Genomic DNA, 19393 nt, shown 5'->3' with positions numbered 1-19393 from the left:
ATATTAAGATTGGTAGTACGTGTGATAATAAATAAATTAATTAGTATTAATTGTTAGTAATAAATATTTTTTTTGTAGTAATAATGTTTATTATTAAGCTTTCGTAGGATAGTAAAATAAATATTATAAATTAAAAATTATTAATTTAATTATTTTTGTTATAAGTATAACATAAATATTTAATAAAGGATTAATGATTGATTTATTATTGTATGTATGTTGTTAGAATATAATTGAATAGTTACTTGAGTATTAGTATATAATATAATAGTTATTTATTTAGTAGTATTGTTATTATTATTATTTTTATTGATTGTGGATATGTTTTACTGGTTATTTGATAATGAAATTTTTATTCTGTTAAATTTAAGTTGTTAGTTAATTAATATTATGTTTGTGTTTAGGGTTCTAGAATGTTGCAATGTGACCACTACATGCCGCCGGATCGGTACCATCCAATAGTGGAGGGGTATTTACGGGACACCGACTTTTATCATGTTTCACAGATTGGAGTTGTCCAATGTCAGTCGGCACTGATTAATGCTCTGATCGAGAGATGGCGCACTGAGATCCACACATTCCATTTTCCGGTTGGTGAGCGTGTCATGACATTGGAGGACGTGGCGTTAATTCTTGGTCTTCCGGCGAATGGTCTGCCAGTTACAAGACCGACACTCGGTAGTTACGAGGCATTAGATGGTGAATGCTTGGATCAGTTTGGTGTTGCACCTAGGAAGGCATATTATAGGGGAAGTTTCATCAAGTTGACGTGGTTTCGAGGATTGAAAGATCGTTTAGTGTTGGTTGACGATATTCAAATTCAGAGGTACGTGAAGTGCCACATAATGCTACTGTTTGGGACTGTCGTGTTTGGAGATAAGTTTGGGGCATGGGTGCACTGGAAGTTTCTATTGTTACTCCGTAATTTTGTCGGGATCATACAGTTCAGTTGGAGATCGGCATGCTTGGCACACCTGTATAGAGCGTTGTGTAGGGCAACTCGTGTCGACTGTAAAGAGATTGATGGTCCGCTGACACTTTTACTTACCTGGACTTGGATCCGTCTACCATTCATTGCGCCTATTCCTGGCAATCCTCGAATCTTTCCGATTGCAAATAGGTAAATTTAATTACTAAATGCTTTCAAATAGTGTATTTTAAATTGTATTGATAAATGTAAATTAATGAATTGTCTGATGTCAGGTGGCGTAACTGGGAGCGTGAGAATCGGCCTTACAGATTTCATACCCTAGCTCATTTTTGGAGAGAACTGATAGTCTGCAAGAAGGACAGGTTTGTTGTAATAAGTAAGTTGTTGTTTTCGTTTAGCCGTATTATTATTCAGTGTGTAATCCTCTTTTACTTGTATAATGTGTGCAGTTTGTTTGGGAGGTTTATGCAATTAGTCGGATCGATCCATACGTGATTCCTCCTGATATCCGTCAGCATTCGACCACAGTTCTGCTTATATCTATTGAATGTATTGAGTGGCATGCATCTGATAGACTAAGGAGGCAATTTAGCTTGACTCAGGGCATTCCTCATCAAGAGCGGGATCTAGGTGAAGCACACGGCAAAGTTCTGATAGGTCCGAAGAATCAAGATTGGTCTGGAACCCACTCATTCTGGGTTATGCATTGGACGAATCAGTATAGTCATGTTCTTGTCGAGCACATGGTGCCATCACAGCACCAGCTAGATATCTACTTGCATTGGTACCGAGGTACATATGGTGACCACTTGCATCTATCAGATCTCAAACCGCAAGAGAATCAGGACGGTGATCCTATGCAAAATCAGGAGAATCAACAAGTACAACCACCGCCACCGCAACCGCCATCGCCCCCCCAACCACAAGCACAACAAGAGCCTGAGCAGTTCACACCATACATTCCTGAGACGCATTCTGCGGATTACTTCACACCACCAGTACATCAACAGTATTGGAGTGTCTTGCACCAAGAATCAGGTGAATAGGGTTCGTTCAGCCAGCTGCTTAGATTCATGGCTCCTGTGCCAGGTTACTCACATCCAGCTTATAGAGACATTCCCACAAACCAGAGGACCCAACCGAGTGGGATTGCTCCAGGTAGATTGTCATTGGATACGAGACCTCGTCAGCTCACTTCCTCTGGTAATTCCGGAGGTAGAATTTCTGTTGACTCAAGTAGGAGTGATGATGCCACGAGGGGGATCATACAGAGCAGAAATTCACGTCGTGTTCCGATGTGTCTAATCCAGGAGAGCTACCAGACAGTTGATGATGGTGCTGATGACTTTCTGGTTGACCATCCGGATGGGATGAGGATGAGGATGAGGACGATGATGAGGATGAGGAGGTTGATGATGCTGATGATGAGGGGGCAATGGTCTAGTGCCTAGTGCAGGTAAAACAATTTATTGGTTAGACTGGCTTGATTTAATTTGATTAGTTGGTTATTGAGTTAGTTGACTTGATTAGTTGGTTTCATTAGTTGGTTATTGAATTAGTTGGTTTGATTTGATTTGCTTAGTTGATTATTGAATTAGTTAGTTTGATTTGAGTTGATTAGTTGGTTTGATTAGTTGGTTATTGAAGAAACGGGTCATCCTTGGCCGACCTTTGGATACTCGTCTGAGGAACAGATTACCTATGAATCGAGGTTCATGATAGACAGGCCATGTTGTGGGATTCCCTAGTGGTCTAAACCTAGCCCTGTAAACACGTCGAACTTAGTCCATTTTGTATACATCATGTACATACAATTGCTAATCCATCCGCTGGTTTGCACAACAAGCAAACATATGTCGACACGGATGCCGATCGACCTGGAATACACCACACACACCGATGTTGACGAAGGTTCACTGCATACTCTACACCACTTGGACACTCACGCACTTCAAATACCTTATTCTGTCGGTCAACGCAAGTAACTTGGATGTTACCCACTGCCCACTGATTTGCATGCAGTTTGGAGGTTACAATCTCAGAGAACTCATGTCCTGCATTGATCCGAGCCTCAGCCTCGGCTTTTTTTCGGGTGAACAATTCATTAAGCATATAAAACGTTGCCTTAACAAGTGCAGTGACTGGAAGATTGCGAGCCCCTTTCAGTACCGAGTTGATGCATTCCACTAGATTGGTGGTCATATGACCCCATCGATATCCCCCATCAAATGCTAAAGCATATTGCTCACATAGAATCCGATCCAACCAGTTGGTATAAGCCTCACCCCTATCGCGTAAACGCTGATAACGCGTCTCATACTCGCGAACTGTTCGCGAGTATCTTGTCAATAAAAAAAAGACCCACTATAAACAACGTTCATCATAATAATTGGGTTCAAGAGTAACTATAATCGTAACTATCATACCGATGTTTACGATAAGCTTCTGTAGATACAGAGCCTTGAACTTCCTCAAAAAGTTGGACTCTATATGTCTGATGCAAAACATGTGGAATGCTCTGGGAGGAGACCAAGTTCCGTCATTGCGAGCAATAGATGACCTAATAGAATCATGTCGATCGGAGATAAGGCCCACACCATCACGTGTCACAACATGCTGTCGCAAGTTACTTAGAGAAAAGTGCCAAGCCTCAGATGTCTCTCCCTCAACTATCGCAAATGTAATAGACACGATGTTGTTGTTGTCATCCTGTAAAACTACAACCAACAAACAACCCTTGTATTTTCCATACAAATGAGTTTCATCTACCTGCACTATTGGCTTGCAATGTCTGAATGCTCTAATACAAGGGTAATAACTCCAAAAGACTCGGTGTAGTACACAAATATTAGGAACCAAGTCATCTCCCTGATACCCAGGCATTGTTTCAAAATGAACGACTGCGGATGGCTCCTTGTGACACATGGCCTCAAACCATATCGACAAGGCTTCGTACGAAGCTTCCCAACCTCTGAAAATTGACTCCACTGCTTTCTGTGTTGCCAACCATGCTTTGTAATAACTTATGGTGTAGTTAAACTTTGACTGCGCTTCTGCAATCACTGATTTCACCTTTAGAGACGGGTCAACTTCTACCAATGGCTTTATTGCTTCTGCAACATTGTTGGAATCCACCTTCGAATGATCTTGAGAAATGGTGGCCCTAGTACAGGTGTGACTGCCATTGTACCTTCTTATCTCCAACAGTACTTTCTGGACATTTTGCTCACCCTGATAAGCCAATCACATCCTGCGCCATACTGGGTGCATTTAGTATAGAATGTCGTTGGCTCTGACTCATGCACCCGATAATTTATACCTCTGCGGATAGTATAATCTTTCATCGCCTTAATTACTGCCTCCCTAGAACTGAATTCCATTCCCACGGTAAATTCACCATCTGGCATAACGGGAAGCTCTGCTGCAATCACATCACAAATTTTATAGTTGTCAGAACTAATAGTGTAATAAACTAACAATCACACAACAATGGAAAAAATAGTAAGTTCAAAACTGAACCGATCATCGAACCGGTCAGGTTACTGGGTTATCACATCACTGGTTCAATCGGTGGGTCACTGGTTCAACCGATTGACCCGGTCCTATGTAAGTAAAAAACAATCCATAGTAAAAAATATTCACTAACATTTTAAATATATCTATCTATTCTAAAACAATATGAAACAGTAACAATAAATATTTTGTTAACTTTACCGAGTTTGACTGGTTTTAACCGGTTCACTCCAGATTGGATCGGTTCACACCGGTTCGTTGCTTTGTGCAGTCTCATCATCGGACTGGACTGGAATCTGGTTCATCAGTTTTTGGTCAAACCGGCCAGTTCGATCCGGTTCATCAATTTTCCGGTTGGACCAGTTGGTCCAGACCAGTTCACCGATTTTTTGGTCAAACCGACCGGTCCGATTCGGTTTTAGTAACAATGATGGCAAATACTAAATATCTCAGTATACATGTTTACTTGATAATCAAACATTAAACAATTACTAATTATATGCTATATTTACCGTTGTCTTGAATATTTGTCCTAAACTCAAAACCTATGCACAAATCATACTTTAAGTCTTTAACAAATCTTAATTTAAAATGATGACGTACTTGCATTTATATATTGAGGAAACTCCGGTGCATGCATGGCGTCCAAATCCAATGATCGCATGAAAGTCGGCTCCTCAAATGGCTGCTGGTTTGTTAGTGCATTTGCCACATCCGCCACATCTGCCACCATATCATCGTCAGCATGATCCTCGTCTATACCCGGATGAACGTTCTCGTAGTTACTTTCAAACTCTTCTTCACTATCACTGTTGTAAACTTCCAACTCAATATCTCGGTCCGCTGGAGATTGCTCGAACTCAATATACAGTTCGATGAACGATATTCGGGACCGACTTTCAAGATACACTGAAAATATTTCTTTCATGCTCGCTTCATCGGTCACGTATTTCGTTTGAAATTGAACGAACTCACCAAACACAGATATCGGATATCGTGTACAGAATATACGCCATTCTCCTGGATACTTCAGAATTCATCTTTTCACAAATGACACCTTTTAATTCTTCAAATGACAGTGTGAATTGAATAATAATATCTAACGGATTTTCACACAAATTTTACTCCTTCTGATTTTTGTAATAAAATTTGGCCATTATAATACACCTTTAATCTTACTCTATCATCCATGATAATAGAGAAGAAGATATCTACAAAGAAGAAGAAGAGATCTGCAGAGAAGAGCTTTAGGGTCTTGTAGCACCGGAGAAGAAGAAAATGAAATGGGTTGGTCAGCTTGGGTAGGTATATATTACACTGAAATCGGACGATCCGACCACTTGCATGGTCATTCGAATTTTTTGAACCAAAAAATCGAACAGTCCGATTACTAAACAGCCCGCCCAAAAACATTTGAAACCCAGAAATCTTTGGGTCCGATTTGGGTGTTCTGCCAATTTTTTTGAATGCAGCCCTCAAATTGGTGGGTCCGATTTGTTTGGGCCAAAAAAATTTTCTCACCCATGCAACAAATCGCATGGTCCGACTTCTGTGCACAACTATCCACCAAGCACAAATCGGACGATCCGATTTGTGTTCCCTCCCACCTGCAAGAATTCGGACCGTCTGATTTTCTTTCGTCACCTAACCACCGTCACACTGGTGTAAAACTCCTATAAGTTCCATAACCTGCCGTTACATCAAACCTTGCGTCATATGCAAAAAAATTAGCCGACACATATTCCTAACAAATTTTAAAAAAGATTCTATACTATTTTCTGCAAAATTCAAGTAACAGATACTAATGTGAGATTGATCAATGTAATGTGTTTTTAATCAAATGACACTCATGTTCATGAAAAAAATAGATTGATATTTGAAAATAGAAAATATATATGTAAAAAATCAAAATTAATAAGAGTAAAAATTCAAAATTTAATTAATGTTAATACACAAAATTGGAATTTTTATTTTTGTTAGTTTTATTTTTTTTATATTTTATTTGAATTAAAATAAAAATATTTTTTATTAATATGTATATTTTAAAATTAATTATTTTTTATTAACTTAAAACCAAAAAATGTCAATAAATTAATCTGTTTTCTATTGTTTTAATTTCGTTGACACCATCGGTTAAATTGCAATAAAAATTTATATTTCGTAAATAATAATTATGAAATTGAGTAGTTTTTTTTTTTTTTTTACCAAAGATAGAAGACTCGAACTCGCAACCTCTTACTTGAGTATAGAGAGATTATGTCATTTGAACTATAACTCATTGGCATGAAATTGAGTAGTTACGACAAAAAGAATACATAAAATAATAAATATTTATATTTTTATATAAAATTATAAATATACAACTTTTTTTATAAAAAAAATTCTTAGAGTCAGTAATTTTTTGTATTTTTGGCTATTATTTGGTCAGTACAAATACTAAATTGTCTTTAACAAATAAATTTTATTAATTTATGTGTGTAAATTTTAAAAAAATATAAATACAAACTGTATTGATTCATATGTGTAAAATTTTAACAAATATAAATGTAAAATATATATTTATTATATACAAAATGTCTATAAATATAAGTATAAATTATTGTTGACTAAAAATAATAATATTTATTAACCACGTAACATTATTATTTTTTTATAAACAAGGTACATTAAAAACTCAGAAAAAGAGAGAAATGTTAACCATTTTTTCTATTTTGTTAGAAAAAGAAAATAAAAAACATGCTTTTCCTTGTCTCATATTCCATTATGTGACATTTCAGAATTTCACCCAATGATGGGTCATATGCAAAATTTTTCCCCAATATTAATGCGCTTTTTTTATGAAATTAAATTAATATAAATTAGGTGATTCATATATTATTTATTTATTTTTACAAAAGTTATAGCAAAATACAAAATAAAAAGGAGAATAACTTTTTCCCCAATTTTAATGTGCTTTGTCAAAAGAAGGTTAACGCACTTTGAAAATTGAATAACCCAATGGAAAATTTAATCTAGTAACTGGATTTCAACCGGTCCGAAAAAAAAAAAAAACTAGATTTAAAATAAAATATTTTAAAATTTCATATCAAATTAGTCTTTATTCTAAATTTTTTTTTCACTCGAGATAGAGAGACTCAAACTCGCGACCTCTTAAATGAATATAGAGAGACTATGTCATTTGAATTATAACTCATTAACTTTTATTCTATCGAATTAAAATATACTATAAAAAATTAAGAAATAATTTTAAGATTTATTATATTAAAATAATATTACACATTTAAATTTTTTTATGAATGAAATCTAACTAAATTAAATAATAAAATTTAAAATAATATTAATTATAACTAATTTTTATTATATTAAACTAATTTAATTAAATTTAATTAATAAAAAAATTTAAATGTATAGCAGATTCTTGTACTAAATTGAACCAGCCTTTTATTGATAACAAATTAACAAGTAATAACATTTTCCTACTGGTTCGTCTTGTAAAAATATCAAAACAGAAAGTAATCCATTAAAATTAATTATTATGTAGACATTTAAAAAACAATTTTCTGTATTTCATTTTATTTTTTTTATTGATTTCAAATATTATATTTTATTCTTTTGACATGAGCATTGTCATTTCTTGATTTTCTTCTGAGCAATTACTATAGTTAGGGTTTCTTTCTTCTTTCACTTGGCTTCAGCCGCACGCAGTCTCTCTGCACTCTCCTCAGCTGCCATCATCTTCCTTCTCCTCCTCCTCCTCCTCCGCCTCCGCCGCCGCTGCCGCTCCGCTCAACACTTCTGAGCTGCTCTACTTCTTCCAGGTTACTTCTCTCTCTGTCTAAGTCTACTAATTTCAATTTCAATAATCATTCAATTGTTTTTTTTTTGGCTAATTTGGTTTGGTTGTGTTTGCTTAAGATTCGATATTTTATATTTTATATTTTATATTTTTCAAAATAATTTATTCTGCATCAGTTTGATGTGTCTCTTGTATGATAGCTTTTGCAGATTGTATGATACTGAAGAGTTGTCTTTTTTGTTCATTTGTATTGGATGATTGGGTTTTAGGTCGTATATATGGGATTTGATTAATTTAGACATTACGACTTTCATTAAATAGAATCAATGATTGGATCGACTGTTTGAAGAGTATGAATTATGAAATGCCCAATTTTATTGTAGTGTTCTTTATTGGGTTTTTGGAGAAGGGGGTGGAGATTGGGGTTTAAGGAGTAAGAGGCATTCAACTTTCATTCCTTTGCAATTTTTAGCGATTGACACTTTTTGCCCTTTCTGTTAACTGTTTTAGTAAATAGTTTTGCCAATATTCTCCTTTCAGTTTTGTAAGTTTCTCATCAAAATGTGTTGTTGTTGTTGTCGTCGTCTTGAGCTACATTCTTTTATTCACAAATGATGCTGTATTTTGTATCTTTTCCTCTCATTTTCCTGACAGTTTGAAGAGTTATATGGTAGTGCGATGCTAATTGGCATGTTGTATTTATAAGTGTCTGTGTGCTTATGCTGTGAGGACTGGAAGGGTTTGGGGTGGTATGGGAGTATAGCTAACAACTGTGTTAATGTGCCATGTACAATTCAGAGGTGTGGATGAATAGGAAAAGAGAGATACTATGAAGAGTTATGAATCATTTGTACTAGGTTATAAACAATCTCTGTTTGTACTTATTATGCCCTAGCTAAGACTCCACCATTTACTATATGGCTTAAGATCAAAACTATTAACATACTTCTTTTCTTGCTTCAATTTATTTCTGAGGGTATCCAAGTAAGAGTGGTAAGTTTGAAATTCATTAGTAGTAATTTTTTGGTAGATGGTGAGAATTGAGAAAATTGTGTGAAGGGAGACATTTATCAAATTGTTGGGGGATCTGTTAACAAAATGGAAACAATCTGTTGATATTTCCAAGAAATTGATAAATAATTTTATAATCTCTGAAGATAACGATAAACTAACACTATTAGGGATGAATTTCTCTTAATGTTGACTATCGATGCAAGATATTTTGGATGTTTGTCACTGCCACTTTTAAAAATGCAGATTTTTATCAAAATAGATATGTTGATGCTGATGCAGGTTTCTTGTCCTGTGTTTTTTTAACCTTTAGATAGGTTACCATCACACATTTTGAATTGTAAAGTCATTCATACCATCTTAAACATCCAAGATGTCGCGGAAGGGTTTGATGGAACAAGACCTGAGTAAACTGGATGTAAAGAAATTGGATCCACTCTCTCCTGAAGTCATATCACGACAGGCTACCATTAATATTGGTAATATTTTCTCTAATGTATATCACATTCATTTGTCAGCTTTGTTACAGCCATATTTGAGCTGAAACAGATTTTTATTCCAAAGGACTAATGTTATTTCTTCCTTTTTATTAATGAATAATGATACTTGGAACTTATGATTTTTTTGAATCTTTGCAGGCACTATAGGTCACGTGGCACATGGCAAGTCAACTGTTGTGAAAGCAATATCAGGTGTTCAGGTATTTCTCTCTCTTTAGTTTCTCTGTTTTTAACTTTGTCTTTTTATATACCAAATCCTGGTAACATCTGTTGCAATTTGTTATTGATGCTATTGCTATACTATTGTATGCCTTTTTTTCCTCATTTATTGGTCATCTTAAAGCTTGAATAATAATTTTTCCATCATGGGTGCCACCACTATGATGCTGTATCACCTGACTGGATTATAATTTTGGAAATCCTTGTAACAAAAGAAAGGAAGGGTCAATAATAATGTCTATTGTTTCTTTCAACTTTGCAAAGAATAATATATACTCATTGTCATATAGGTCGTCACCAAGGAATTTCACTTAGTTTTAGACACAATACTCAGCTTGTAAAATTCAGTTGTTTGTCAAGGGATAATTAAGTGGCTTTGGAAGTGGTTTTAGCATTTTGCAGATAAGAACATTTTTATTTTCCCCGTTGATCAGTGGTCACAAAGTCTTTTGACAACATACATGAGTTCCATGTGATAGTTGTTACTTTTTTTCCTTGGATTTGTAGTGTTAAAAAGAAATTTTATTAATAATTTCATTCTATCAATAGTATATGTTCCTCGAGTGTTAGTTAATCATACACTGTTAACCTCTTGTATACTGTGAATGTGCAGACTGTTCGTTTCAAAAATGAGTTGGAGCGTAATATTACAATTAAGCTTGGCTATGCAAATGCTAAGATATATAAATGTGAAGATGAACGTTGTCCTAGGCCTATGTGCTACAAGTGGGTATTGATTTTATGAATGCTATTATATTATCAGTTGATTTCAACTTTCATTATGGTGATCAGCTTTCCTCTTCAGGGCATATGGAAGTGGGAAGGAAGACAGTCCTATGTGTGATGTGCCAGGGTTTGAAAACAGCAGGATGAAATTGCTGAGGCATGTTTCTTTTGTGGATTGCCCGGTAATGCCTTGATCTGTCATTTATTATTTTTGGCCGTCTTTTCTCTACATAATTTCATTATAATATATGTTTTGCTTTTTTGTTGCCTTTTCTCTGCTGTTTTTACTTTTTTTTTTTCTCCATATGGCATGGGATTTTCATATTTCTTGGGTTATCCCTTTTTAGTGATGTTAGTATGTTACCAGTCACTAATCAGCGCCAATTATCTAATTTAATATATCTCTAGTTTGCTTGGTTTTACTTTTACATGATATTTATCTTTACTTTTCCTATTTGTTTAGGGACATGATATTCTCATGGCTACAATGCTTAATGGAGCTGCAATCATGGATGGAGCTTTGCTACTTATAGCTGCTAATGAGAGCTGTCCACAACCACAAACCTCAGAGCATTTAGCTGCTGTAGAGATTATGCGTCTGCAGCACATAATCATCCTTCAGAATAAAGTAGACTTGATTCAAGAAAATGTGGCAATCAATCAACATGAAGCAATAACGAAGTTTATTGCGGTTAGTTTTTTTGTGAATAAGTTTTCTGTGAGAAAGATTTTGTTGTGCAAGGAAGCCCTCTTTTATTTAATTGTATACTCATTATTATTATTATTATTATTATTATTATTATTATTATTATGTTCTTAGTGGGTCCCTTTCTGCAACTTACATGTTCTCCTTTTGGTGGCTATCCAATCCAGGGAACTGTTGCTGATAGTGCACCAGTAGTACCTATTTCAGCACAACTGAAGTATAACATTGATGTTGTGTGCGAGTATATTGTAAAAAAGATCCCAATTCCAATAAGGGATTTCGTCTCTCCACCCAATATGATAGTAATTCGGTCATTTGATGTCAACAAACCTGGTTTTGAGGTTGATGATATAAAAGGAGGTGTAGCTGGTGGAAGTATTCTGAGGGTAAGCCTTGTTTGGTACTCCTGACCATGTATAATACATGTTTTTAAAATGTTTAGCTCGTCCTAAATTTAAATTGCTCTTGCTCTATTTGCGAAATGTTATACAAATAGGGGAAGAACCAAAGAAGGCATCACCATGTGCTAAAAGGTGGATGCTCAGTGAATGAGAAACAATGTCTGAGCTGATTTATTAGCACCTCATTAATCTTCTTTCCAATGTATACTTTTTTTAATAACTATAAACCAAGTTAATGTGTTAGAATATGACATAAATTTATGGCTGGTTAGAGGCATTCTATTCTTACTCTGTGTCTCTCCCTGACATCTTTGGTCAAACACATCTGACGATTTTTTGCCGCAGGGTGTTTTGAAGGTAAACCAATTCATTGAAGTTCGACCTGGTATAGTTGTTAAAGACGAGAGCGGGAATATCAAGTGCACCCCTATATACTCCAGAATAGTATCATTATATGCTGAGCAAAATGAGCTTCAATTTGCTGTGCCTGGAGGTCTCATTGGTGTTGGGACGACAATGGATCCAACTTTGACACGTGCTGACAGGTTGGTTGGGCAAGTTCTTGGTGAGGTTGGATCTCTGCCTGATGTTTTTGTTGAACTTGAGGTACGGGGCTACATACTTAACTATCTGCAATTTAGCATACGTTCATAGTCTCACTATCTCTGCCTCCTGTTTTTTTGTGCTCTCATTATTACATCTGCCCTCATTGCTTGGTATTGTGAACACCTGTCTTGCCTGTTTGGTTGTGTTTTGACTTGCGGTCTTGCAGGTGAACTTTTTCTTGCTTCGACGGCTTTTGGGTGTGCGGACAAAAGGCTCAGAGAAACAGGGGAAGGTATCGAAGCTTGCTAAAGGAGAGATGCTTATGTTGAATATTGGATCAATGTCAACGGGAGCCAGAGTTGTCGCTGTGAGAAACGATTTGGCAAAGCTGCAACTTACTTCCCCGGTGTGCACCAGCAAAGGTGAGAAGATTGCTCTTAGTCGGCGTGTTGAGAAGCATTGGCGTCTGATTGGATGGGGACAAATCCAAGCAGGAATCACTCTGAATGTCCCGGCCGCTCCCCAACTGAGTTAAACAAGAGAGAGTAGACCTGTTATTAAAACTTGAGAGGGATTTAAGAGATGTGGGAAGGAAGAGAATTGCTGGGAACCATTTTTTTGAGGTGGAGAAGAAAACATATGAATGACGATGAGTTTTTGTTTTTGCTTTATTATTTTTGTATACTGTTGTCTACCTATATTGAAGTTGTATGTTATGCCCAATTGAGTTTTATACTAGGCTTCAATAATTTCACATTCACGCATAGTTGGCACGTTCACGTTGAAATGAAATGGCGGTACTTGTGAATAGAGGGTGTGCAGATTTGTGGTCAATATTTTTAATATGCATTATGCACTGCGTATACCTTCCTCGAAAGAATGAATGCACGAATTGTCAAGGCTGAGAAGGGAAGTTGTTGAGGAGTTTTCTTCTTTTATATTTTTTTTGGTCTTGCGGTGGGGGAGTTTCCGGAAACGTTCTCTGAGAACAATTTCATTTTAGGGGAAGTATTCATGCGAGTTGTATATCCAATTGCCCATTTAGCTGTTGATTGAACTATAAATGGGTTTATGAACTGAAGTATTAGCCGGTTAGCCCTAAATGCAGCTCTTTGAAAATCGTCGCTTTGTTCTTTTTTCTCTCCAATATGCCGCTCTTAGGTGTTATCATTTTGTCAAGTTCTATTTGTTAGTTTTTTGATTATTGGGACACGTCTCTAATATTTGAAGGTTTATTCTATGGTGTTTAAATTTGAGACATAGAATTCAAAAATAAAAAAATGTGTCTCATCTTTCTCTATCTTTATTTTAATATTTTTATACAATTTAAACACAAAATTCATAATCACTTAAAAATTTTCCAATATCTAAAATGCTATCATAAAATTATTAATTATGCTATATAAATCAGCAAACTTTTAAATTTGAAAGATTAAAAAAGGTGTGTGTGTTTCAATGAAAATTCAGATGTAATTATTTTTATATATAGTTGATAATTAAAATTATTAGATATCTAATCAAGTTGGGTTGATCTAGTGGTTAGCTCATTAGTTCGTTTAAGCAAGTGTCGGGGGTTCGAATCCCCTCGGTCAGCACTCAGCAGGAAGGTCACTATGATAAAACACTGATACATAAATAATTTAAAAAATGTGACATTTTAAAAATAAGTTCCAGAAGCATTAACATATAGGGGAAAAAAAGAAAACGAGAGTCGTTGAATAATCAATCTCTAGCTTCCAGGGATGATCAAGGAAATAGACTAACCCACTTGTTTTCCTTTATCTGCGCCCAATGTTTCCATATAATCCAAAGTCAAAGTAAACTCAAAATTACAATATTGTCCTACCACTTCTCCCAAAAGTCAAGCATACAACGTATAAGAAGGAGTAAGCATTTTATCATTTCATCCAAAATCAATTAAGTAACATATTGCAGCGTACCTGTTTGTGAAAAATCCAAAGATGGCAAAGTCAAGTGAAGAGAAACACGAAGTGTTCATATGCTTTAGAGGTGAGGACACACGCAACACCTTCACCAGCCATCTCAATGCTGCACTAAGAAGGCTAGAGATAAGAACCTACATAGATCACGACCTCAGAAGAGGAGAAGAGATTCCTGAGAGGCTTCTTAGAGCAATCAAGGATGCTAAGCTTTCCGTCATTGTTTTCTCGGAAAACTTTGCGGCTTCAAAATGGTGCTTGGATGAGGTTGTCAACATATTGGAGTGCAAGAAGAGGAGTAACCAAATTGTTGTGCCTGTTTTCTATCGTGTAGATCCGGCCATGGTGAGGAACCAGATCGGAAGTTATGGTGACGCATTTGGCAAGCATGAACAACGGTTTGAAGGTGAGATGAATAAGGTCAGAAAGTGGAGGGAGGCTTTGACTGAAGCTGCTAATCACTCTGGTTGGGGATGCTCCCTCAACAAGTAACTTCCTTTCTTTTCTTTTCTTTTTTTTTTTATTTGAATTTAATTTTGATGTGCCGATAATTTTACACATTTAAATAATTATTTATGCAGTCATTATAAAATATAATTGTTTTTATTAATGAAAGTGTTACATAATTGAATTTTTTGCAGGAACATAACATTTTTCAATTAATTTTTTAATATTATTTTATTTATTTTAAATTTTTTGTATTAAATCCTAAATCATTAATCTTATATTTTAAATTATAATATCTAAATTTTAAAATTAGTTAATGTTAATGAACTAAAAGTTAGTTTCTCGCTTAATAAAGCAAGATAACATTTTTTGTTATTATATATGATTGCTTTATTTTAAACAGTAGACTTGTTGGTATGAGTTATATTTAAATTCAACCCTTTTTTCATACAAAACATGTTCATATTACGCACATTTCAAATAGTTGAGATAATAATAAAGTTGTTTGAGTGATATGTTGGCGTGACAGGGTGGAATATGAAATAGTTGAGGGAATCGCAAAGGATGTGATGGAGAAGCTGAATCATGTGTATGTTGGTGACCTGGATGAACAAATAAGAAAATTTGAGCAACTTGCAGAGCTTCAAGATCAATATTACAATGCTATACCAAATGTGGAAAATTTACAAATCTACCAGTCAACGCTTGAACGCATCACCCAACTTAAAATGGAGAGAAGCATTCGTCTCCTTCGTTTAACTCCTGACATGCTTCCATATGTCGGAAATTTCAAATCCCACTAACTCTTATTCATCATTGCATTTAATTATTACTGCCTGCTTAAATGCCTTCATCAAGAGTATACTTGGTTAATTCGATCCTTGTTACAAGTCGTTTCATTTTCAATTTGTTGACTTATGTACTTCCTGATCAAACTTTTCATAATGTTTTTAATTTCTTGTTGAATGCTCATTATCCGAGTCATTAATGATTGAATATGTCCTCGTTGAAGGAATTGAAAACAAGAACAAATGCATGTGCCCTGCCCTCGTTATACGTTAGGAAAACTTGGTTACTCTTAAGAATTAACATTAACAAATGGGCTTTAAGTCTTTAACTAAATATATCATCTTTAAGATGGAATAAAATATGAGATGAGCAAACTAATAAACTGAAATTAAGGAATACTAGCTAATATAGGAAGCTCGTGAATAATTTAGGCATAAAAAGAGCTAAGAAAATTGCAGATTCGTTGAATTACATGTATAATAATTTCTTTCTGGCGTACAAAAAAAATATATATACAAGGAAACTCAACATTTTTTATTAATATTAGTTAATATTTTAAATCAATACTTTATTTTTATATTATTAAAATTTACGATTTAACGTTAATAATTGCTATGATGTTTAAAAAATAGTGACTAATTTGTTCAAAAAGGATTAACAATCAGTTTTAATTTAAAAAAATATAATAAAATGATTTTTAAATATTTAAAATTTATTATGAAAAATAAATTAAATAAAAATTAGGTACTAAATAATAAATACTATAAATTAACTTTTAATATTTAGAGTTTAAAATTTAGCAAACTCATAATGTTCATAAATGTTCTAACTATTTGAGTAGTAACTAATGTGATATATAACTATGTTAAATGTATATTAAAATTAATTATTAAAATAAAATATATATTAAAAATAAATTAAATTATATGTGTTTAATTATAATATAAAATATATAATGATGTTTAATTTTATATTTTAGTGTGATTAATTTTAATGGGTAAATAATATTTTTGATTATGATTTAATATGTGATGTTACTGTACCAGCCGCAGCCGACAACATGCCTATTGAATAAGTAAAATACTGTTTTAAATGGTTGAGTTGAAAATGAAGAACGCGGTTTTCTAATCATAATTCCGCCACTCCAATTAGATATCCGCAAAACAAATTGAACGTCATTTTAATTTATTTTATTCAAGTTTGAACAACTTAACAAAAGAGGATGTTAATGTTAGGATAGTAGGGAGGGATGGATCTAAAAAAAAAATAATAATGGAGGGGTCGAAAATTAAAATCTTGTATAATTAAATATAATGTTATATATTTAATAATAAATATAATTATAATTAATTTTTAATTAAAAAATTAATAAATACTTATCAAATAAAAGAATTATCTCAGTCTTTATAATTTTTTATGATTATATATAATAAAATTATCTATTTTTAAATATTTTGTTAATTAATTTATTTTAGTAAGTATTTATATGTAATGAGTTAAATTTTTATGTTTTATATCATTATAAAATATGATGTAAAATAATATAACTTAATGTCACTAACAATTTTGTTACGTGAATTTAAAATATACTAAAATATTTTTATATAATAATAGGGGTAAAAAGTAATAAAAAAATAATAAAAAATAACTAATAATGCCAATTAAAAAAAGAACAATATTATTATAAATAATATTAAAGTAATTTTTATATGATTATAGATGTTAAAATTAATTTTAAAAAATTAAATGTAAAAAGAATTCTAAATCAAATAAAAAAATATAAATAATATAAATATATGTAAAAAAATTTAAACTCTAATACATAAAGAATACTAATTCTTTTTATTATTATTATACTATTAAATTTTACTTTATATAATACATCTATTATAATAATATATGAGTTTAAAATTTGTTGGAGAGGCCAAAATTACTACTTACCCCCTTAAGTCCGTCCCTAGTAGTAAGGTATAGTAGTAAGGTACAAACAATTATTTTCATTTAGAAAAATATATTTTGCTTCTATTTTATTTTTATTACGAGTTTTTATTTAATTTTATTTGAAAAAATAAATATTTGTGCATATTTATAGATATTAATCTTTAAATAATTAAAAAACAACACAATAAATTATATTCTAATACAATTTAACTAAATTTATTATATTAAAACACAATCCAAATATAAATTTAACGTAATTCATGTATATATAAAATCTCTAATATACACGTTTATCAAAATGAAATAGAAATAATTTTCAATAAAATAGAATAATATAACATAATTTTATATATAAATAAAAATATTTTAATAATTTTACTTTTTACAAAAATTTAGTAGATTTTTATAAGGCAAATATCTTTATTCTCGTCGCTATTTATTCGTAGAAACGTATTTCTATCTCCATATAAATTTTGCGAGTCCTTCTTAATCCCTTCATTGCCACTACAACAAAAATACTTTTAAATAATAAATTTTTAGTGACAATAATATAATAGTTACTATAACTTTTTTTTGCGATAATTATATATTTATCGTTATTACTCTATGTTATAATAATAATTATATATTTTTTGTAGTCATTAAAAAAAATCTTTATTAACAATGATATTATTATCGCTAAAAATTCTTTAATTTTCACCCAATATATTAGCGGCTATTTTGATTGTTACTAAAATAAAAATGTATTACCGGAGAAGCGGAGATATTTTTACCATTCCTAATTAAGGAGGGAATATACATAGTTAAACGAAATTGTTACTAGTCACCAAAAAAAAACGAAATTGTTACTGAAATACAAACACTTGACAATCCTTTTCAAAGCGAACAAATTGGTTATCATCGTCATTAATAAAGTGTCTACCGGATTCAAAAGGTAGCTATAAATCTATGGATGTATGGAACTTATAGCATAAGACGTTAAGCTGAAGTATAGTCATATTAGAATGAAAAGAAAGAAGGAGAAATCAACAAAGGAAGCTGTTGAAATGAGTTGTCACAGTAGCCCCACTAGTACTACTGTTTTTGGAAGCATCCATTCACTATTTGTGTAAGATTATTGGTGTCAAAATTTCTCATAGCTTTTACATCTCTGATCTTATTGCAATTTGGCTTCTTTCTTTGTGGCTGGTTTGTGACAAATGCTGCTCTACGTTTCTCCTTTTCACATGGTCAACTCTTTTATCGTCTCCACATCTCACAGATTCTTATTCTTCATCATCGACTACATAACTCTACCCGTTAATCATTGCATAATTCTATAACATACCCCAACCCCCATACGTCATTGTCTGATTATACATTTATAATTATCTAATAATAATAATAATAATAATAATAAATAATTGGACTTTGTCAAATGTAATGATGGAATTTCGTGTGTGGACTTGCTTTCATTGATCGGTTGCCTGGCTTTTATCTTTTTTCAGATCGAATTAAATCTTTATTAAACATTATATTCTTATAAGTTAATATACTGGATTATAATAATGAGCTCATCCGATAATGAATTCAATAGTAATTGAATATTTAGAAAGTTTTGTAAAAGAAGAAATAACCGTGTTGAATCTTACATTTAATTCAAAGATATTGAGATATATATATGAGAGATGAGTATGATATCAATTAAGAACGTAACGAATTAAGTGAAACTCATATAACATTAAAGAATTCATACACCAACCAGAAATTTTAAATAACCAATATTTTTTTGTTTTCATTTTGAATCAATAGTAATTAACTACTCTTTATTTTTTAATATTAATTAATAGTATTAGTCCATTAACAATTTTACCTGTTCTATTTCTCTCCAACAAGAAATCGCTCACTAGTTTATAATAAAATAACGATAAAGAGGACTTTTTTACTT

The 19393-nt window shown here is 32.7% G+C and overlaps 3 protein-coding genes across 4 annotated transcripts; all 3 read left to right on the top strand.

The window, feature by feature from the left end:
• Window positions 1-434: 434 nt before the first annotated feature.
• LOC148572596 (serine/threonine-protein phosphatase 7 long form homolog) lies at window positions 435-1977 on the top strand. The gene is made up of 3 exons (XM_088507620.1): window positions 435-1120; window positions 1204-1300; window positions 1381-1977. Exons 1-3 carry the CDS (start codon window positions 435-437, stop codon window positions 1975-1977), a joined length of 1380 nt encoding a protein of 459 aa, XP_088363746.1.
• A 5945-nt stretch (window positions 1978-7922) lies between these two features.
• Window positions 7923-13159, top strand: LOC107631922 (eukaryotic translation initiation factor 2 subunit gamma). 2 transcript variants are annotated; one of them, XM_016335517.3, is made up of 9 exons: window positions 7923-8262; window positions 9565-9730; window positions 9890-9951; window positions 10584-10696; window positions 10776-10878; window positions 11160-11387; window positions 11570-11788; window positions 12149-12409; window positions 12576-13159. In XM_016335517.3, the coding sequence occupies exons 2-9, from the start codon at window positions 9625-9627 to the stop codon at window positions 12882-12884; spliced, it is 1401 nt and encodes a 466-aa protein (XP_016191003.1). In that variant the 5' UTR covers window positions 7923-8262; window positions 9565-9624; the 3' UTR covers window positions 12885-13159. The 2 variants fall into 2 exon arrangements, with proteins under 2 accessions (XP_016191003.1, XP_016191004.1); XM_016335518.3 differs by having other exon boundaries at window positions 8062-8262; window positions 9569-9730.
• A 1062-nt stretch (window positions 13160-14221) lies between these two features.
• On the top strand, window positions 14222-15768 carry LOC107631926 (toll/interleukin-1 receptor-like protein). Its single transcript, XM_016335522.3, has 2 exons — window positions 14222-14777; window positions 15266-15768. The coding sequence occupies exons 1-2, from the start codon at window positions 14311-14313 to the stop codon at window positions 15537-15539; spliced, it is 741 nt and encodes a 246-aa protein (XP_016191008.1). The 5' UTR covers window positions 14222-14310; the 3' UTR covers window positions 15540-15768.
• The last annotated feature ends 3625 nt before the right edge of the window (window positions 15769-19393 follow it).

The sequence above is a fragment of the Arachis ipaensis genome, chromosome B3 (assembly GCF_059453495.1).
Source record: "Arachis ipaensis isolate K30076 ecotype BB chromosome B3, ASM5945349v1, whole genome shotgun sequence".
NCBI lineage: Eukaryota > Viridiplantae > Streptophyta > Magnoliopsida > Fabales > Fabaceae > Arachis > Arachis ipaensis.
Note: the sequence above shows the minus strand (reverse complement) of the source record. Positions and strands in the feature narration are given on the sequence as shown.